Here is a 22217-nt window from a genome sequence, read left to right as displayed (position 1 = left end):
GCCCAGGCCTCGTAAGAGGTTCCCCACCCCTGCTCTGCACCAAGCTGAGGCCGTGGCTTGGAAGCCTGCCTGCAACCCAGGGCCAGCATCCAGGGGAACTGCCTGAGGTTAAGGACCATTGCTCTCGGTTAAGGCACTTGAGGAAGGACTGGTCTTGTCACCTTAATGTCAGTTTTGAGCTTCTCATAGTTGACATCGATGGGGTCCTTGCTGCTATCATCAGATCCACCCCTGAGCAGACTGTAGGCCACCTCAATGTCCAGGAGGTTGTCCAGCATTTCCACCTTGGCCTGCAAAAGAAAACACCCTGAGTTAACAGACTCACCCAGTTTTGGCACAGGAAACCAAGAGCAGAGGTGGACATCTGGCCAGTGGTTTAGATGCCCCTCGGGAGGCCCACATCCCATATCAGAGTGCTAGGGCTTGAGTCTCAGCTCCGCTCCTGACTCCAGCTTCCTGCTAATGTGCACCCTGGGAGGCAGCAGGGGATGGCTAAGGTAGTTGGGCCCCTGCTTACATGGGAGACCTGGATTGAGCTCTTGACTCCCAGGTTATGCCTGGCTCAGCTATTGCAGGCATCTGGGGTCTGGACCAGTGGGTGAAAGATCTTTCTGTGTGCAACTCTCTGGCTTTCAAAAACATAAATCTAAATCAGCTCTGCCTAAAGGAAATAAAATGCAAGACATCTATGTAATTTTAGACTTTCCACTTGTCACATTTGCAAAGGGGGGGGGCAGTTAGCTTAGTGGTTAATTGCCACTGGGACACCTGTATCCCCCACCAGAGTGCCAGGCTCTACGTTCCAGCTCTGTTTCTGAGTCCAGCTTCCTTCTAATGCAGACCCTGGGAGGCAGCCGAGATCCTTAAGTACTTGGATCCCTGCCGCCTACATGGGAGACTTGGCCTGGTTCAGTCTGGCTGCCGTGGGCATCTGAGGGGAAATCAGGGAACAGGAGGTCTTTCTTTCAAAAAATTAAAAACAAAACACAAAAAGAATTCTACATGCAAATAGCATTCAGCACAGAGAAGGGGGGACCCCCCTTCAGGTCAGGGACAGCCTGTCACCTGCTGTCCACAGTGGACACTCTCAAGAATTTCTGGGATGCTAACGAGGCCTCACTGCCTGGGGAGGTGAGGGGGAGACGTAAGAACAGTCCCTTTTCTCACACAGTGGTGGCAGCAGGGACCAGCAGTACATACCACACTCAGCTAAGACCTTTTGTGGGCTCCCAAGAAGGGGGTGCAGAGTGAGGAACTCCCTGCCCAACCGCACTGTCCCCCAGCCTCCCTGGGCACAGCAAGGGCAGGAGAAACAATCAGTGCTGCCCCAGCCGACTCCGCCCATGTGTGCACAAACCCCATTTCACGTGGAGGCACTGGCCGGGGAGTGACACCCGGGCCAGCAGACGGCCACCCCCTTGTGAACATGGTGCTACCTGCACGCTGTCTGTGTTGTTCAGGAGCGGGGGCTTCTTCATCCCGAAGTCGTGGGGGATCAGGGTGTAGAAGCGGTTTGAGAGGTCCAGGATCTGAGATTCACTGCTGCCCTGGGACACCGCCTGGAAGTGTGGAGACAGAAGGACATGAGGTTGGGAGGGCAGATCAGTGCCCCCAGCACCTGGCCAACTTTCTCCTCTCAAAGGCAGCCTGCTGCATGCATAGGCCAGGGTGCTCAGGGGCAGAACCCCTACCCTGCTAACGGCAAGCTCAACATATGACAAGCTTCTCATTCAAATCCCCTCTGAACAAACAACTGTGCTGTTACGTAAAGCCCCTCCTCCCCAGCCATGCTAAAAGTCAGCTGTAAACTCTAGGTAGTTGGCTTGTAGGTACTGCTAAAACATTTTTTGCATGTATGAAAATTTTTCACAATAAAATGTTGAGGGGGAGGGGCCGCCAATTGCTATAAAATTCCATCAGGTCTTTATCCACTGCCCGATCTCATCTCTGGGGCAGGGAATTTGTTTTTATTGTACCTGAGGAGGTTCAGGTGGCCAGAGAGAGAAGCTCAACAACCAAAACTGCCATGGTACCACTCAGTGCTCTGTATACAGAGGGTGCTCACTAAGTGTGTGAAGAGACGGAGGAGCTGGAACACTGGGATGCTGCTGCCTATCTGGACAGTCAAAGACCTGGCACCCTCAGGTCTAGGTCCTGTCAAGGCATGGACCTCACCAAGTCTCACAGCTGCTATGTGTGCCCCAGCTGGCTCTGGGTGAGGGCCAGGATGCCACTCAGCCCTCCCACTTGGGGATTCTGGACCAGGAACGAGTTTGGACTGAGAACTTTGCATATTGTCAACCAGTGGGTAACAAGCAGAGAGGTCACTACTCTGGATTAAATAGCTATTTTAGGGCTTCTTCTCCAGCACCAGTCAAAGTCCACTTCCTGGGCCCGCTTTAGTTCTTTCTTTTTCTTCTTCCACAAGCCAAGCCTGCACTCTGTCCTGATGTAGCTCGAAGGCTCTAGGGGCTGGAGGACCTTGGTGGACACTCAGTAAGTGTAGAATGGGGGTGGATGTTGTGGCGCAGCAGGTTAAGCTGTCCCTGGAACCCCTACATCCATTATGGCAGTGCTGGTTTGAGTCCTGGCTACTCCACTTCGGACCCAGCTTTCTGATAATGCACCCCTGCCACCTACGTGGGAAACCTGGACAAGGACCTCCGTGCTGCTCTGCCTTTCAAGATGAAAATAAATGAACAACAAAAATGCTGAATGGATACGAATGAAAGAAAGAAAGAAATTGTCTTTTTGATGACTTCTAGTAACTGCAAAATAAACCCTCTTCAAGACACACAAAACAAAATCACAGTTATCTTTTTTTTTTTTTTTTTTGACAGGTAGAGTGGACACTGAGAGAGAGACAAAGGTCTTCCTTTGCTGTTGGTTCACCCTCCAATGGCTGGCGCGGCCGGTGCACTGCGCTGATCCAATGGCAGGAGCCAGGTACTTCTCCTGGTCTCCCATGGGGTGCAGGGCCCAAGTACTTGGGCCATCCTCCACTGCACTCCTGGGCCACAGCAGAGAGCTGGCCTGGAAGAGGGGCAACTGGGACAGAATCCGGCGCCCCGACCGGGACTAGAACACGGTGTGCCGGCGCCGCAAAGCGGAGGATTAGCCTAGTGAGCCGCGGCGCCGGCCAATCACAGTTATCTTTAAGAGGAGCATCACACTGTTTATCAAGTTTATAGAGAGCTCATGACAAACCTGGTAACTGAAAACATTCATTAGTAGGGTCAGCACTGTGGTACAGTGGGTTAAAGCCCTGGTCTGCAGTACAGGCATCCCATGAGTAACGGTGCAAGTCCTAGCTGCTCCACTTCCAATCCAGCTCCCTACTAACGTGCCTGGGAAAACAGTGGGGGATGGCCCACGTGCTTGGGCCCCTGCGCCCATGTGGGAGACACAAAGAAGCTCCTGGCTTTGGATTGGCTCAGCTTCAGTCATTGCAGCCATTTGGAGAGTGAACCTGAACCAGTGGATGGAAGACCTCTTTCTCTCCCTTCCTCTCTCTGTAATTCTTTCAAATAAATAAATTTTTTTTAAAGATTTATTTATTTATTTTGAAAGAGTTACCACAAAGAGAGGAAAGGCAGAGATAGAGAGAGAGAGAGGTCTTCCATCCGTTGGTTCACTCCCTAGTTGGCCGCATTGCGGCCAGAGCTGTGCTGAACCGAAGCCAAGAGCTTCTTCCGGGTCTCCCACGTGGGTGCAGGGGCCCAAGGACTTGGGCCATCTTCCACTGCTTTCCCAGGCCATAGCAGAGAGCTGGATAGGAAGTAGAGCAGCCAGGACTCGAACGGACGACACCCACATGGGATGCCAGTACTGCAAGTGGTGGCTTTACCCACTACGCCACAGCACTAGCCCCAATAAAATAAATCTTTTAAAAAAAATTTCATTAGCTTTATGAACAGTAGGCACTTGTCACGTCCACTGTGGTGGGAGAGGATCCGAATCCTCGTGGACTGTAGTTTGTATGTTTATTTTGTTAACCCTGAGGCCATCCCACACCAGGGATAAGGACACGGCCCGGAGAGGCCGCGCGCGGCCCCTGCTCACCTGCTGGACCTCGTTGAGAATAGAGTACGCGGCCTGGATCTGCCTTTTGCTCAGCTTCCCCAGAGGCATCTTCTGAAGGTCAATCTGAGGAGACAAGGGGGTTCCCCTTTAAAGCGAGGCACAGCACACAGGAGAGTGGCACCGAGTTCCCTCGCTTTAGGCCCCCAGGGGAAGCAGTCAGGAGCCTGCTGGACCTTCTCAAGGAGAATCATGACCCAACTCCAGTGTGCAGTCCATCCCCACCCACACAGGGCTGGGAGTCACTGGGAAAGAAGAATCTTGCTCACCTCATTTATGGGCGGGACAAGCCAACCCCAGCTCCCCCACCCCTCTGCTCAAGCAGTCCTGTACTTCTGGAACAGGAGACAGCACAATTCCCACCCAACTCCAAGGAGAAGATAGGGAACGCTGGTTATGGCTCTGCATCTCAGGCCCCGGCCAGGTGGCCTTCCCTGGAGTCCCAGAGCCAAGGAGGTACCACCTTCCCAACAGGTTCCCGGCCGGAAAACAAGAACCAAGAATTTCTAAATGGTGGAAGTAGGGAACACACTCTTGAACTTATTTAAGTTCCAATCAATGCTGTCCCTTCCTGATGAGTTGAAAGGTTGAATGAACTTCTGTTTCAACAATACCACTGCTGCCCACAGTACCTTGAGAACCATGTTGAGAGGCCATGAGCTCTAATGGGAAGAGCAGATGTGCAGCCAGAAGGCCTCATCACCAGCTGGCCACAGGGCGGTCACCTGCTGCCTTGTGTTCCACTTCTAAGACTGCGCCATGTCGCTCCCCCTCTTCGCGGAGGAGCAACACAGGACCCTGCGCTGTTCTTTCGTCTGCTCGGCCCTCCCCGGGTTTGCTGCTGGTTCTTCCCGGGTTGGCTACTATCCCTTCCACCTCCGTGGAAGGGCAGTTCCCCCTGGCCACATTCCCCACTTCCGCAGGGGAGCGGCACACCGCCGGCCGGCTTTCTCGGGGGCTGCACGGGTTCCCTTAGATGTTCCCCATAGATGTTCCCGGTGCATGCCGTCTCTCTCCTCCTTTATAGTCCTCCGCCAATCCCAACTCGGCTGCCCACACGCCGAGCACGCTGCTCTCCAATCAGGAGCAAGTCCTACAGTTAATTGGTTGAACTGGAGGCAGCTGTGCGGAAGCTGTTTGCTTCTCTCCCAGCGCCATATTGTGGGAGAGCAGATGCATAGAATAAGTCTTAATTCGAGTAACTTAGTCTAGTCCGGATTGCTCCCCACAGCGCCACCTTGCTCAAAAGGCACCGGCTCTCCTTTGTGAGCTGAGGCTGCCTGTGTGGCTTGCTCGGCCCCCAGAGTAATTCCTCTGTGCATGACTGAGCCCACATTCTATCCTGAGACATTTGTCCCTGAGGACTTTCCCCGCAGAACCTTCTGAGTTCTTCGGGGGCTGAGACTACATCTTGCACACCTTTCGCCTCCTCCAGTGTCTGCAACGAGGACTAAGCTGAACAAGACTGAACGGGACTGTTCTGGTGACTACACTGTGGGCTGTGAAAGCTGCCTGTGGCTCATTGGGCAGCAACTAGGGGCCAGGAGCAACAGCTCTGAATGACAGCCACAGCCTGGCACACAGGCATCTCTCCACGCTCAGTACTGCAAAGTTCTCATGAAAGCTCTGACTTCTGGCAAGGGTCAATTACCTGGAGCTGTGTCTGGGGGAAGGGGGGGGTAACCCATTTGGAGCCAAGAACAAGGTCCGTAAAAGTGGCTTCAGTGTGGATCAGCACAGGCCTGGAGGCAGCTCTGAGGAAAAGGGCAGCAGCGTTCCCCATGCTGCCTAATGCTGGAAAGGACCTGGTCACCTCAGTCACCTCGTCCACTTATCCACGTGGAGACCCCAATCCCACGCAGGCAAGGGGCCCCGCAGGCTGGGAGCCGGCACTCTGCTTTCTACATACTTCCTATGGGTCGCCTTCCAGCCTGCGCCAACAGCAGGGCCCCTGTCCCTTTCCTCCCTGGGTAAAAACCAGTTACCTGTCTGAGCCAAACACAACATGAAAATGAGATTGCACAGGAAAGGACCTGGGTCTGAGAAAAGCTGAGAACATTATGAATCAGCAAAATCTGAGTATGGAAGGCTGGGTACGATGTGTGGGACTTCAAATAATTCTCTCACCTACCCTCATTCTTGGTGAGCACACCCACAAGCTGCTCCAACCCAAGGACCCCTCTCGCCTCGCCCCGCCCGACAGAAGCTGGGCTAGTTCTCCATCTGAACAAACACACTGAATCCTGCTACTTTCCACTGGTTAGAGGACATCTGGCTCAGAATCCGCTGCATTTACCAACAGCTCGGCCGTGAGCAGCACTGCTGGGCTGAGCACCTGCGAGGGAGACGCTGAGCTGCTCCTGACTGTCCCCAGGGCTGAGGAGGAAGGGCTGCCAGTGGTTTATATGACCCAGCTCCAAGGCTGCCCATTACTAGGCGCCAGACAGGAAGGACGTCGAAGTGCCAAGATGTCAACACGACGGCAGCAATCCAATGGAGAAAGGAGGTAATGGCCAAGATTGGTGTGAGATGTTTGTCCTCTTCATTATGTTCCCAGGAGCCCAGGGCAAAGGGAAGACCCAACCCACCGCAGCTGCTCGGCAGATGATGAAGAGGGATGGACTGTCTGCCAGCCAGGCAGCACAACACTAAAGGCCCCTGGGGGCAGCTCTGATGCCAGGGGCAACAATTACAAGGGCCCTTCCAGACTCATCTCCCAGAGGCAGGTGGGGATGGGAAGGAGAACAGGAAACACTTGTCCCCTGCCCACTGTCATGCTCCGGCCATTCTCTCCTGGGCAACAACCATCATCTCTACTCCATTCCACTTCCAAATTTTTTCTTAAAGCAGCCATTATGGGGTTGGTGTGTGGCACAGTGGTGAAGACACTGGAGTCTGCATCTCCTAACAGAATGCCTGGGTTCAAGTTCTGGCACTGCTCCTGACTCTAGCTTTCTGCTAATGCACACCCTGGGAGGCAGCAGGTGACAGCTCAAGTACTTGGGTCTCTGCCACCTACATGGGAGACCTGGATGGAGTTCAGGGTTCCTGGCTTCAGCCAGGTCCAGCCCTGGCTGTTGGGTGCATCTGGGGAGTGAACCAGCAGGTGTGAAGTCTGCTTTTTCCAAGCACACATAGTGTGGACTGTGTCCTGTGAGGCAAGTGGCAGACATGCTCTGCTCCTCCTGACAGGGAAGGTTGCAGGTTGTGCTCTCAGTGGGCAAAGTCCTGGACTCCCTGTGACCACTACAGTTGGCTGGTTCACCCATCCACCACCGGCAACAAGAAGGGAACCAGGGGATACACTCTATAATACACAGTTCCTAACGAGACAAATGACCCCTAAGGAAAGAGCGAGTACCACAGGCCTCAGCAGTCTTGGGCCCAAAGACTAAAGCACAGGTACAAGAAGCTGGCATCGAAGAGAAACGAGAAAACAAGAACTGCCAGAGTGCTCTGCACCGACGCAGGCTGATCCTTGGCCAATGCCCACCAATAACCAAGTCACCCACCTCATACTCCACCATGGCCTTCTTCATACTTTCCACGTCAAAGATCATCTTAATAAGTTCCTGAACGGGCTTGGGGAGCTTCGACTTGGTGCCAGGGCTCACCGTCAGCTTCTTCACCGCCTCTTCATCCTTCAGCGAAAACAAAAAGGAAACCAGTCAGAGACCCAAATCAACAACCCAGGAACAGTGGCAGTGATGGTGGGGACCTGGGGCTGCTGGTGGAGTGCCACCAGCAATAAAGCTGAATGCTAGCCACAAGGGTTTGGGTAACAGTGGTCAGAAGCACGAGCGCATGACTCTGCTCATGGCCTAGACAACTCCAGGGTATTGCCAAGTTCTCCTGGCTGCCCCAGATTCCTATCCCAGCTGCCAAGCAGCACCTGCATGGGCTGGCCAATGCTGGTGCTCTGCCAGGGAACCCCCCCAGGGCCCACTCACAGTCAACAGGGAAGTGCTACGCAGCTCTGAAGGTGAACCTTGGACAATGGGCACTGAGACGGAAGAAAAACTCTTTCTCTTACACTTCCTCACCAGGGCAGTTACAAGACTCAAGTGTTACGTACATACAGCCTTCTTATAGTCACTAAGGATCAAGCAATCACTTCCACTTCTTGCCAGCCAGACAGCTGAAGTGCATCCAGGCATTAACTTCCCCCCTTCCCTGCTCACGTCTGCTCACACTACTTCATGAGCTCCCAGCACATGAGACTTTACCTCTGCCACCTGAAGACCCCAGGCTGTCAAGAGTACACTGTCCACAAACTACCTTAACTCTTCCTATTTTTAGACTTGAACCCTGTGAGGGCAGGGGCTGTGTGCTGTCAATCACACTGTGCCTAGCAACTAATAAAGTGTTTGTTGTTTGTGCGGACAGAAGGTAACTGGCTTTAAGCTTTGAACCGCGCATCTGCCTGGTGTAACCACGATGCAGAGTTCATCGGCACTGTGTTAGCGCTCACGGTTGCCGGGCTCGCCTTCAGAGTGTCTAATGTAATACGGGGCCTTAAACACACTCTTCTATTCTCTTAATGTAACTCACTGAGGGCAAACTATCAATGTGTTAGCCCAACTGAAGTGCACATGCCTGATGACCTGGTAACTCTACTGAAGGGAACAATCATGGAGGCACACAAATACACGCACACCATTCTAGCAAATACCTGCAAATAGTCTAAATGTCTCAAAGGAGAGGGAGGGATTGCTCTAATCAGTCATAGATTCTGGCCCACTCACAGGCTGGAATTTTATGCAGCCTTTAAAAAAGATGCTCTGGGCCGGTGCCGCGGCTCACTAGGCTAATCCTCCGCCTAGCGGTGCCGGCACACCGGGTTCTAGTCCCGGTCGGGGCGCCGGATTCTGTCCCGGTTGCCCCTCTTCCAGGCCAGCTCTCTGCTGTGGCCAGGGAGTGCAGTGGAGGATGGCCCAAGTGCTTGGGCCCTGCACCCCATGGGAGACCAGGAAAAGCACCTGGCTCCTGCCATCGGATCAGCGCGGTGCGCCGGCCGCAGAGCGCTGGCCGCGGCGGCCATTGGAGGGTGAACCAACGGCAAAGGAAGACCTTTCTCTCTGTCTCTCTCTCACTGTCCACTCTGCCTGTCAAAAAAAAAAAAAAAAAAAAAAAAAAAAAAAAGAAGAAGAAAAAAAAGATGCTCTGGACTGGTTTAATTTAACGGCCACATATGGTTACTAAGGTTTTGAAATATGGCCAGTTCAAATTAAAATGCACTGTAAGTGCAAAACACACACACCAGATTTCAAAGACTTGACACAGAAAGGAAAAGGAAATTTCCTCATCAATAACTGCTGGTATTGACTGCAGGTTGACATTACGATATTTGGAACACACAAATTTATTTAACTCAGTATTTTCTTTCTGCTTTTTAAAATGCAGCTACTGAAAACCCCGAAACTGCTGAGGTGGTTTGCGTTCTGTTTCTTCTGGTCAGCACTGCTCCAGCTGTATTAGGGCAAAAGTGAGTGGCAACAGAGTATAGAAGGCAGGATTCCAGAGACTGAGACAGACATATACTATGACTTCCACTGTAGTTAATGATGGGTGGTTTCCACTTTTTGTGCCTTCGTATTTCTCTTCAAAATTTTCTAACTCAGTAGGTACACTTAGACCGAATCCATCTACCTACAAGTCCAAAATTTCAATCTCAATAATTATGTAAGAGCTAAATTCTATTTTTTTAAAGATTTGTTTATTTGAAAGTCAGAGTTACACACAGAGAGGTGAGGCAGAGAGAGAGAGAGAAAGTCTTCCAGCCACTGGTTCACTCCCCAAATGACCACAATCGCCAGAGCTGAGCTGATCCAATCGCCAGAGCTGAGCTGATCCAAAGCCAGGAGCCAGGAGCTTCTTCCAGGTCTCCCACATGGGTGCAGGGGCCCAAGGACTTGTACTGCTTTCCCAGGCCATAGCAGAAAGCTGGATCACAAGTGGAGCAGTCGGGTCTCGAACTGCCACCCATATGGGGATGCTGGTACTACAGGCGGTGGCTTAACCCAGTATGCCACAGTGCTGGCCCCTAAATTCTATTTTAATACAGAGAGCTCATGACACCCTCTAGGCACTGAAGACTACCCCCCCCCCCACTTTGAAAATTGCCAGGTGGGGCTGGTGTTGTGCCATAGAGGGTAAAGCCACTGCCCGAGATGCCAAAATCAAGTATTGTTGTCAGTTCGAGTCCAGACTACTCCACTTCTGATCCAGCTCCCTGCTGCTGATGAAAGACGACCCAAATGTTTGGGCCCCTGCCACCCACCAGGGAGACCCAGATTAAGCTCCTAGCTTCAGACTGGCCCAGCCCTGACCGTGGCAGCCATCTGGTGAGTGGACCAGTGGCTGGAAGATCTGTCTCTCTCTCCCTCTCTTTAACTCTGTCTTTCAAAAAAAGAATTGCCAGGTCCCTAAAACACTGGAATTAAAATCTGTCCCTACCTATGAACATTCTTTTATTAAATAAATGGTACTCCTCTCCCTAATTAAAAAAAAAAGATATTCTCATTTTAAAAAAAAGTAAATTATTTTGCCAAAAGACAAAAACAAACCTACACAAAAGTTCAAGAAATAACCTAATGCTCTTTGGTAATGTACTTGTCTACAGAAAGAATACCAAACTATGGCTACAGATATTATTAGGAATAATTTATAAACAAAAACTGACCTAGCAGAGCCTGTCAAGTTATTCTAGTTCAAGGCTGAAGTATGATGAATGAAAAGCCTTATTTGGAACTCCTGTACTACCCTCTGCTGTGCTTCAGGAGCAACTTCAAAGACTGTTCTCTGACAGTCTCAAAGTGTCATTACTGTTCTCAACTAAGCTCCTTCTCAGACTTCACAGTGTAGATTTTCATAAATGCTGTTTCTGCATCTATTGAGATAATCATGTCTTTTTTGTCCTTAATTTTACTCATATGTGTATTACATTGACTTTTAAATGTTGAACCAACCTTGCATTCCTGGGATAAATTCCACTTGGGCATGGTGTGTAAATCCTTATATAATGCTGGCTTATGTTAGTTTGATGTGGAGGACTTTACATCTACATTCACATGATATTGCTCTGTAGTTCTCTTGCGATGTCTTTGGTACCTCAAACAATGAGTTGAGAAGGGTTTCTTTCTATTTTGGGGGGAGAACTGGCGTCAATTGTTGCATGACAGCTCAGTGGCATTCACCAGGGATGCCATCTGATCCATGGTGTATACTTCAAGGAACAACATGTCCCTTCCTTTCACGAAAGTATGTGTTGGGCTGGCATCGCGGCTCACTAGGCTAATCCTCCACCTGCGGCGCCGGCACACTGGGTTCTAGTCCTGGTTGGGGCGTCGGATTCTGTCCCGGTTGCCCCTCTTCCAGGCCAGCTCTCTGCTATGGGAGTGCAGTGGAGGATGGCCCAGGTGCTTGGGCCCTGCACCTGCATGGGAGACCAGGAGAAGCACCTGGCTCCTGGCTTCGGATCAGTGCAGCATGCCGGCCGCAGTGGCCATTGGGGGGTGAACCAACGGCAAAGGAAGACCTTTCTCTCTGTCTCTCTCACTGTCCACTCTGCCTGTCAAAAAAAAAAAAAAAAAAAAAAAAAAGTATGTGGTGTAAATGCTCACCTGGCCATAGTCAATTTCCAGAGGATAGAACTTTTTGGGATACTTTGTGAAGTTTTTGGAGTGCCAGGCGTTCCCAGTCTTTTCTTCATATAATTTCATAAAGTGCTCAATGGCATCCTCCTTAGATGGCATCTGCTCCAGTTTGTTACTACCAATCACGGTTCCCACGCGACCCCATGACCTGAATATCCAGTACCTACGGGGTTGGGGAAAAGAGAGACAGCTGGTTACATTTCAGGATGAGTGTCCCTTCCCTGCCATTTTGCTCAGGGGAGGAAGATCAAATACTTCCAAATAATGGTGGCTGACAAAGAACAAAAAGGACTGCTACTAAAATAAAGGGATTTTATTTTGCATTACATAATTAAAGAATGCCCTTTCTCACATCATGTTGCCAAATAAACTGTACAAAAGCCCAAGAACAGGATACAAGCAGATCTGGCAACCAAGCTGGAGGGATGAATTAACAGGCCCTGCAGAAAAACTCCTTGTTTCCTCCAACAGAAAACACAGCAACTACACTGGCAGTCATGTGTTTAGGGTGAGACAGCACCTGAAGATGCACTCTCACAATAACACAGACCTTCTGCCGCAGCCAGAGGCTGCCGTGGTGAAATGAAGTGGGGCAATGGCAGGTCTAGCGGAGGCCCAGGCTATCATTTTCCATTTCTATCTCAGCCCAGGGCGCACACCACACATTCACCCAGGCACGTGCTGCTTAGCCTTAGGTGAGCTCATTTTCCTTATGCAAAATAATTTTCTTACAATAGAGACATAAAACAAATCCACATACAAGATTTGCATGCACTTTAAAGGTACAGGTAAAGACTCCAGAGAAAACTTGGGACTTCTTGTGTGTTTTCTGGACTATCCAGGAGTGTGTAAATTCATCCTTTGTTGTTTTTTTTCTGTAGCAATGTTTAGGAAGAACTACTGTAACTAATGCTGACCCTAACAGCCCACAGGACCCTTTCACTCTAAAAACTGCAGCTAAGCTGCTGCTTAAGACGCCAGAGTCCCACATGGTGGTGGTGGAGTTCCCGGGTTGCACACCACCTCTGGCTCCTGACTCCAGCTTCCTGCTAACACAGACCCTAGGAGGCCGCAGTGATGGCTCAAGTAGTGAGGTTCCCACCACCCATGTGGGAGACCTAGGCACTGTTCCTCGCTCCTGGCTTTGGACTTCCTGGCTGCTGTGGGCATTTGGGGAGTGAACCAGCAGAGGGGAGATAGCCTTCTCTCTAAAATACGTAAACAAAAATTAAAAGAAACAAAATTGAAGAACCTCTAAACAACCAGAAAAGGCACACACCCGTCACCACTAGAATTTAGCAAGCGTTCCTACACAAGTCTTCCCTTTACACACAGACCCTGTGTTCTGCTGGGTGAAGCGAGGGGCCCATGGGCCTAGAAGCATGCAAATGACAAAATCCAGCCATCTTCTGAGGGCGGGGTGAGGACAGCACCATCGCTGTGGCAGGCAGCTTCTTCTCCCATCGCGAAAGGCTGCAGGCTACACCTCTGCTCTTTGTGATGACATCTTGTGCCCCGCTTCCAGGAGCAACCTGGGTTTCCCAAGGCTCAGTCCCGGAACTCACCTGCTTTCCTTGTCATCCTCGAGCAGCTGCAGCTTGTAATAGGAGTTGGTTCCCTTAACGATGTCCACCAGGCCAAGGGTGGCGCTGAACACCTTCCCGCCTTTCTCCAGGACGTGTGCCGAGTGCTCCAGACCTGCCCCGGGGGAAAGCTCCTAGTTTTCTCTTGTCCTCTCGTCCCTGGGGGCCAGTGCTCTCAGGGAGAGGGGGTCTGCTGGTCTAGGGGTTTATGCCTGGTTGGACACATGAACAACATCTTTGCGAGGTGCCTCAAGAGACGCCCGTATCCTCAGGTCCGAGGCCCCACCTCCCCTCTGCTCACATCCCTGTCTGCTTACCAGAATCAGGATCGACGGCTGCACCTCCTTTGAGAGTTAATTTCATCCTCTTTTCAGATTTGTTCATACCTTGGAGTGGGACACAGAAATGTGAACATTTTTCTAAAGGCAGAAGACAACTGAGTAGCTTTCATGCACACGGCCTGCCAGCAAGGCATTAATGTACTGCCTCCCACCACCTCGAGAGCCGGCTGCCCTGGCCCAGTGAGAACTGATTTCAGAAAGCGGTGCAGGAAACACAGGGAGGCTCCATGTAAGCCAACCTAGCTGGCCTGGGATAGGCCCCTGAACTGGGGTAGGCCAGGGCAGGGCTGTGGACCCTCTTGGCTCCCGGCCCAGAAAGGGGCAGCTGGAGGCCCTCACCTTCCTCCACTGGTCCCTTGCTCTTCTTGGCGACAGCAGCCCCTGACTTTGGTTTTGGGGCCACTGCTTCAACAGGCTCTGCCTTCACCTCGGCCCCCCAGGGGGATAAGATGTGCGCTGAGAGCAACTCCTGCAGGCTCTTGGCGGAGCTGGAGACATCCTGGAGGAAGTCCTCAGCCACGACGCGGACGTTGGCTTCTCTGACTTCCTCCATTTTCTTATTCATCTTTTCCACTTCCTCTGTTCAAATTGAAAGGGGGTGAGTGCGTGTGTGCATGCAAAACTACACAGAAAGTTTAAAACTTCAAACAGGGGTAAACTCCCGGGGACTTGCAACCCTCATCATTCACTGTCCCCCTTCCCCCCACATCCATGAGCCAGGGCACCTGTCTCCAAACCGGCCCTCCCCCCCCCACATCCATGAGCCAGGGCACCTGTCTCCAAACCGGCCTATGGAACGAGAGATCGACAGGCACGCACTCCAGAGGGAAAATGACCCTGACATGAAACACCGATGTGAAGGCTGAGCACTGTTTCCCTGGCCCTGGGGACCAGCAGTGGGCACCTCACAGGGTGGCGACAGAGCAACCCTGTGCCTCCCAAACACACTGAGCCGCAAACTCTTGCTGTGGCAGCATGCGGAACACTGGCTTCCCTTCACAAGGGGCCTGACCAAGGGTGAGACGCATCTTTCCTCCATGAACGCCCCTCACGATTCCAAGGCACAGCCGCGCCATCCCCACCCCTGCCTGACAAGCAAGATGAGACTCACTCTGGGTGCTGATGCACAGCGAGGCCTTGCTGGCTGTCCCCGTCACCTTCCCCCCGAGTTTCTCGACGGCGGCCTTCACTTCGTCCTTGTTCCGGGACAGTTTCCCAAGGGTCAGGATCTTCATGTTGGACAGTGGCTTATCTGGGGAGGGAGAGGAGCATCATGAAGCATGGCCAACCCTGGCACTGCTCCCCAGGATGTGGTGGACGAGGAGCAGAACATGAAGCAGCGAGCTCCCAGGGCAAAGCCAGGGCAGACTGCAGTGTCCCTGATGGCCCCGGCACCCCTCTTTCACCCGCTTCTCCTTCAGGAAAAGGCTGTGAACATAGAGGCAAAGGACAAGCAGGGAAGCAGAGCACAGAACAGCGTCCTGCTGCCCAATGACCTACACATGACCCTTGACACAGGCAGGACCGGGCAAGGGTGGACTATGAGAGGCCATTCTATGAACAGGGCAGCTGTGGGCCGCCCTGGGTCTGCTCCACAGACTCGGAAGGCTGCAACACGGGCCACGGGACCAGGAGGCTGCAGCGGAGGGGGAGAAGGGCAGGTCACATGAACTTCCAAACCCTTCTGCTCTCCTCCTCCCACTTCATGTCTCCAAACAAACTGCAGTTCTTATTAAAAAGCAGCAGCCTTGCATTTGCAGTGCCCAGCGCCGGCCAAGCTGGAAAGCCTAGGATGGAAAGTGCCTTCTGCCTGCTCTAAATAATGTAGTGCTGGTGACATTTTCAGACCCGGAGGAGCTGCAGGGAGAAGTCCCACCTGCTCATTCTGGGAAGGCCGAGTCATTTAAAGGAAAACTGGCAAAGTCTCCAGAGAACAAAACCAGTGGGTTGGGTGTGAACTGGCAAGTGAGAGGAAAGCTGAGGAGGGACACCTGCATTTGGATCCAGGGTAACCATGCATGTGCCCTGCAGTGACCACAGGTGCCCTCCAGGGGGCAGGAAGGAGGCCTCTAAGGGGTTCATGCTCAGGGACGGAACCTTGTCCTCCACCCACCAAACTGTGGCCTTCACCTTACACTGTCCACGTGTCTCCAAGTAAAGGAGCAGAGGGTCTCCTCTGCCCGAACACTCGCTGATAGGGTTGTGCTTGCTGCTTAGGGTGCTCCTCCCTGGCCCTGCACATAACACAGACCCAAGCGTCTCACCAGGCACACCTGGTGGGGGCAGAGCGGTTGAGCCTCGGGAAAGCAGGAGCCCTGCAAGGAGGCTCTGTGTGGTCAGGCAGGACATCCTGAATGCCACTCCAGGTTAGGCTGCTGGCTGGTCTGTCCTAAGAAGCCCTGCCTAGCTTCCAGAGTAAGAAAGCATTTGTCCTTAATGCCTGCTCCCTGGGTTCCGCCCTCCAGATGCGTCAGGGCAAGGGAAGAGCCCTAACCCAGGCAGGTGGGGCTTCCCAGAGGACAGGCAGAGACCCCAGGCGGCTGCTCTCAGGTCACTGTAGAATCAGGGCTCAGAGGTCGGGGCGCCCAGCCCCTGGAGGTGTACCTGCTGGAGCGGAGGGAGTCACAGAAGCGGGGGCCGAGGCTGTGGAGGGAGGGGGTGCCGCTGCTGCCGGGGCGCTGCTCTCTGGGGGGAATATGCGGTCCTGCTTTTTGATCTTCAATTTCTTGAGGTAAGAGATTTCCCGGAATTCCTGAAGAATTTAAGTTTTAGTTTTTAAGAAACTAGTTCCCTCTATAAACGACCACCTAACAGGCCAAAAGAGATCTGGCTGGTGCAAATTCAAAGATCTCTTTTTCTAATAAAGAATGTAGAATAGGAAAATGGGAGGCTTCTAGGATGAAGGATGGCAGTTCTGCCACCATGGTACTTATGGCCAGTATTTCCATTTTATGATCAAATTGGCACTGCAGCTATGTTAAAAGAAGAGTCTTTTCCTTTAAGAAAATGAAAAACAAAATGACAGTTGATGATCTGGCCAGGGAACCACTGCTGGAGCCTATAACCACCTCCCCGGCCCCACTCATTTATTTTTTCCACGAGAGGGAGGCGAGTCTCTTATTCGGTGGTTTGTTCCCCAACTGTCCGCAACAGCTGGAGCTAGGCCAGGCCACAGGCAGGAACTGGGAACTCTGTGTTGGGCTTCCACCAGATGTATGGACCCAGCCACTTGAGGCCTTACCTACTGTTTCCTAGAGTGTGCACAGGCAGGCAGGAAACTCAAACCCAGGCACTGACATGGGATGAAGGGTCTCAAGCAGTGACTTAACTGCTGCCCCCACCCCATCCTTGAATCATTCTCAAGAATGAACAGGCCTTCCTGGGGCCTCAGGTGCCCAATCTACGACCAGAAGGGCCCCAGGACCACACACATCATTACCTCTAAGTCAGAGTAACTCTTTTCCTTTTTTTACTGAACTTACAACAAAATCCCTCAACAGCAAATGGCACAGTTCACTCTCTGTCCCAGGAGATTTACAAAGGGACTTATTCTAGATGGTCACTCAATAAAAGTCAAATGCACAAAGCTCTGGGAAAGACCACAGTTCCTATGCTAAGACTTCATCCAATCAATACACAGGCCTTTCCGACGATGCCACAGTCAATGAATGCCAGTTGGATTAAAGGCTAACAAAGAGCCTCCAACATACACTGACCACCTAATACTGCCACACATCACAGGCAGGTTCAGAAGACGGTTTCTGCCCTTGAGGAGGCTCAGTCTCGACCACGTCAGATATACGATGGTAAGCCAAGTTCTAAACTTGGAGCCAAGTTCTAAACTGGAGGTGAGCTAAGGTGACAGGAAAGTGGGAATGCTGGGAGGGCACTCACAGGCCAGTGACCTGCTGAGTCTATTAGGAGCTGGAAAAGCAGGCAAGTGTCTGCTTACTACAGGAACCTAGATGGCCTACGGGGAACCCTAGGGAGCTGTCCATGGCTGGGAGTGTAAAGAGCCAAGGAGTACGGCGGGGAGAGCGATAAGGGAGGAAAAGGCGGCGGCAGGAGAGGCTGCAGAAGGCCCAGAGTCAGATCATGGAGAGATCCTGGTTCTGTCACCACAGGGACACAAGCTGGGGGCAACAATCACCGCCTGGGTCTGGGCCCGTGAATCCACACAGGCAGCAAGTGCCACCAGACTGCAGAGGTGTCATGCACCCGCACACACTCTCAGATGCGCTACTGTGGGCACATGGACTATAAACAGTCCACGCTGCTAACTGTCATCTGATTTGCTCCTTGAGAGATAGTAAACACCACACAATGGGTCTGTAAGATGCTGAAGGAAGGGAGGTGACAAGCTCAGACCTGCTCTAGCATGGACACCCAAGTGCCGAGGGGACTGGCTCAAATGTCCTCCCCGCATGGGAACACAGCAGGTGCAGCGAGCAAAGGGAGAACCGGGACCTTGCCCCAGCTCCTGCCGGCCTGAGGGCACAGGGCAGGAGCTTATCCAGCCACCAACTCTCCAACTGAGGGGTCTGCGCCCACTAAATTCCACTTGTGGTCCCTCGTATAGAGGGCACTCAGTACCTAGTGATACATGAACTCTGGACCTAACTCTCCCTCCGGCACTAAGGCAAGGAAATGCTTGTCATAAAAGCAGGAATTACTACTATCTGTTCACCATATGTCCCTCACAGTAACAGCGCACAATGGGCCCCAATAAATCAAGTAATTCATGGTCCTCACAAGCAATTGGACAAACCTTGACTCCACACTTCAGAGACGCTTTGTTTCCATATTTGTACAGTCTGCAAACATATGGAACCCATAAAATTTTATGTTCTGATCATGAGAATGGCCCAGTTGTGACAAAGTCTGCCACTGCAGTCTTGGTGACAAGCCCCACCAACAGATCCCAGAACCATCCCTCCCTGCAACAGACCCCTTACCTTTGGGGTCACCCATTCCTTCCGGTTGGGTGTCTGTGTCTTGACCATACACTTGGTCCAGGCAGTGACGTCCCCGGTACAGTAGTAAGCATCGCTCTTGAAGACCAGCTGGCCCGAGCACTCCTCGCAGGGAAGGAGGGCACCGAACACCATGCCATCAGCTACCCGGTCCAAGATCTGAAGCCAGCAATGAAATGGTCAGAGGGGAAAGGAGGCACTCCAGAGAAGACGCTGTGCAATGTGGCATGGAGAACTTGCACAGACCTCCTTCACTGCAACAGAGGCTTGCCTGGGGCTCTTGAACTTGCCCCCTGGGCAGCTGGTTTGCTAGGGGGCTTGGGTTCTTGGGTTTTCAGAGACCCATCTCTAAGTGAAGTGTTCCTTCACCTTCCCCATCCCTCAGATTGGGAAATACAGGGAGAGCCCAGAGCATGCCCTGGTCCTGCACAAGGTACCAAGGCAACCTCAACTCCAGAGGAGGAGGGCAGGGAAGAAGCAGCTGGGGAAATGCTGGGACCCTGGCATACCACCTTGCAGAAGGGTCTCTTTCCCTCCACAAGCCTTGCAGCCCCAGGGAGTTTGGGCAGAAGGCAGCTGAGAGTGCTACTCAGGCCAAAGTATGTGGTATGACCATTCAAGGCAAACATGGCCCACTCTAGCCCCCAGCAGAATTCCACAGCAAGTGTCAACATGAGAAATGTCTGGTAGGGCCTGTCCCAACTGCCCCTGGGGAAATGGTGACCACAATGGCAGTGATGACTGTACAACATGACCACCGAGGTTTTACTCCTCGCAGCTAATACCAGTAGGTGTTCAAACGGAGGGCCTCGCATATTCCATTAGGACAGTCGGCCTCACAGGCGTGTCCCGCTCTAACACTAAGGCCGCTCACCGCCGACTCCCCGGAAGGCACTTGCTGCTTGTTGAAGATGAGCAGCTCTTTCAGGTCATTGGTCGAACATACTTTCTTTAGTTCATCCTTGATGTTCCAGATCAGGTCGTTCTGGGCCTAGGGACAAGACCCAGCAGCTGAGTGAGAGGCCTCTCTTTTCAACTGAAGGAAGAGTATACCCCTGGACATGCCTGGCCTCAAGCACACACCAGAGGATTAGCTGAACTGACTCTCCCGAAAAGACGGTCTGAGCAGTAGATTTTAAGTCCTTGCCATGCTCCAGCAGGTCTCAAATTGAATATGAAGCATGGGCTCTCAAAGAGTTGTGCAAGGTGGGGAAGAAACCATTAACAAGTGTGGGGAAGGACGTAACAAAGTCACCAAAGCCCCTGGAATGCATCCCTCAGAAACCAAGCCCACAAGACACACAGGGGCCTGTAAGTGCTAAATGGCCCACATGTGTCGACCACCAATAGCCAGAGGCCAAAGGAGGTAGGGTGTGCCTGTTCTCTGTCAATCTTTTCTTATTTGAAAGGCAGAGACAGATAGACAGACACACACAAAGGATATCTACAGAGAGCCTCCATTAGCTGGTTTATTTCCCAAATGCTACCACCAGCTGGGACTGGGTCACACCAAAATAAGACTCCATCTGGGTCTCTCACATGGCTGGAAGGAACCCAAGTATGTGAGCCTAACCTGCTGCCTCCCAGGGTGCACATTAGCAGGAAGCTGGAACTGGGAGCAGAGCCAGGGCTAGAACCCAGGCACTCCAATATGGCATGTGGGTAGCCCAGGTGGTGTCTTAACTGCTTTACCAAATGTCTGCCCCTCTACCAATTTGACAGTAGGAATGATTCCGAACACTAATTTCTTAATAGTGTATCAATTCAGTACCATGCAGGGACACATTTAAGTTCTCCTGAAAAAGGACTTTTAAGTTTTTAATGTCTATGAAGGGCCTGCTCTTTGTTGTGTACTTTGACAGGTCACCTCACTTACTCTCACAAGTGCCTGGCTGGGAAGAGCATGGGCCTCCCCATCTTAGAGTGGAGGCCAGGGGGTCTCCTCTCTCTGTAGGACTCACCCTCTTGGCCTCAGATTCCCTCCATGTGAAAAAATGGAGACGAAAATGCCAACCCTATGATACCCACAGACTCACCATCAGCACCAAATGAACACTGACTCAAAGCTGCAGTCACTCACATTTGCGCCTGTTTCCCAGCTCCACTGTTAGGGACTCAACAATCTCCCCTGCCCTCCTCCTCCTCCCTCAGCACATGGTGGGACACCCTGCACTTCAAGGAAGTCCTGGGTACAAGGTCAAATGCAAGTGGAATAACTCCTGAACCTCCAACACCAGATGAGCCAGCAGAAACAGAGGTGCAAGCGTGGGGAAGCACTTTGAGTTTCTTTCTTTCCATCTCTGACAACATCAGGGAGAGAGCACAGGGACTGAAGGGCAAATGCACTATGGGCTGTGGCTCTACTGCAGCCAGATGTGATGCAGAGCGGACATTTTTATTCCCCATAACACAAATCTGTGATTCTTTTGTAAGAATCACGTGCTAATTTTCATACCACAAGCAAAACCTGAGTACTCATACCAGAGACAAGAGCACATGGCTCATGGAAATCATGGTCCTCAGAGACTGACTTCTGACTGTTTGCCCCTACTTTCTCCAACACCCAGCATTTTCTGACTGATAATTTTCACACTGCTTCACCACCTGTAGCATAATCAATACCATGATGACTCTCCTTGGTCAATGGTTATCGACTGAACAGTCTTCTCCCCTGTTACCATTATCCCTTTTACTTTTAAACAAGAGATCTTCATTGTAAAAACGTGGGAAATCTACCTCTTCAGGCAATCTGTCTATGCTAAGAATCTCTGGCTTCCTTGAATTCAACATTTGGCCTCCAGTGTATGCAAGAGACCTGGCAGGTGCTGCCATCTCCACCATCCTGAGGTGAGGCAGGGGAGAGGGGACAGGGTGCCAGTGCCTGCCTGGGCCTGGCTATAGCTCTGGCACCCATAGCCCAATGCATATTCTCTTCTGAGGGAAGAGGAGGGAAGCAAAACAAGCTGGGGCAAAGTCAGGCTACCTAGTGACAGCTGTGATCTTGGCAGGTCCTAGTGAGTGGGACACACTTCCCTGAATTTTCTTGCTAGAAGTTACAGAACTGAGACCACAGAACTTACCTTGAGGGCCTTTTCAAGCTTACTCTCCTTGTCTTTTTCTTTTTTAGATTTTTTCTTGGCCACTTCATCCATTCCATCCACCTCATCCCCTTTCCTTTTTCTGCAAGAGACATGGGATGTAAGACAAAGACCCAGGGCCGGAACAACTCAGGCACCCAACATGTAAGCAGGACGGAGTATTTTAAGACCTGTTGGGCCCTGCTCACTCTCACCAGTGCCCTCACCCCACATGCATCCTGCTCAGTGCTCTTAGGAGCTCACTGTCTCTCCTTGGGCAGCACCTGCAACCACCAAGGCAGGAGACTTTATCTATTTCAGAAGAAAATCTACCAGTTGAGCAAGGGGGCTGTGGGTTGCTCCAGGGCCTTGGAACAAGATCCAAGGCTCAAGAGCCATCGATGTCAAAAACCCCATATTGTTTCTTGGCTGGAACAAAGAAAGCAGGAGGTAAGCCCACTCAAGCACCAGAACGGAGCCTTCTGAGCTCAAAACACAGGGCTGCCCC

The 22217-nt window shown here is 51.8% G+C and overlaps 1 protein-coding gene across 2 annotated transcripts in view; it reads right to left on the bottom strand.

Annotated features, from left to right (window-relative positions):
• The window catches only part of PARP1 (poly(ADP-ribose) polymerase 1), a 45826-nt gene that overhangs the window by 4974 nt on the left and 18635 nt on the right, over positions 1–22217 (bottom strand). For both annotated transcript variants that reach the window (XM_008268352.4, XM_051821389.2), the window contains exons 5-17: positions 21713–21812; positions 19507–19623; positions 18615–18791; positions 16264–16411; positions 14771–14911; positions 13999–14238; positions 13636–13704; positions 13301–13433; positions 11703–11898; positions 7593–7721; positions 4063–4146; positions 1437–1559; positions 162–290 (exon numbers count right to left, since the gene is read on the bottom strand). In XM_008268352.4, coding sequence (XP_008266574.1) covers positions 162–290; positions 1437–1559; positions 4063–4146; positions 7593–7721; positions 11703–11898; positions 13301–13433; positions 13636–13704; positions 13999–14238; positions 14771–14911; positions 16264–16411; positions 18615–18791; positions 19507–19623; positions 21713–21812 — 1786 coding nt within the window. The remainder of the gene's footprint in view (positions 1–161; positions 291–1436; positions 1560–4062; positions 4147–7592; positions 7722–11702; positions 11899–13300; positions 13434–13635; positions 13705–13998; positions 14239–14770; positions 14912–16263; positions 16412–18614; positions 18792–19506; positions 19624–21712; positions 21813–22217) is intronic.

The sequence above is a fragment of the Oryctolagus cuniculus genome, chromosome 13, assembly GCF_964237555.1.
Source record: "Oryctolagus cuniculus chromosome 13, mOryCun1.1, whole genome shotgun sequence".
NCBI lineage: Eukaryota > Metazoa > Chordata > Mammalia > Lagomorpha > Leporidae > Oryctolagus > Oryctolagus cuniculus.
The sequence above is the reverse complement of the archived record's forward strand: the minus strand, read 5'-3'. Positions and strand labels throughout refer to the sequence as shown.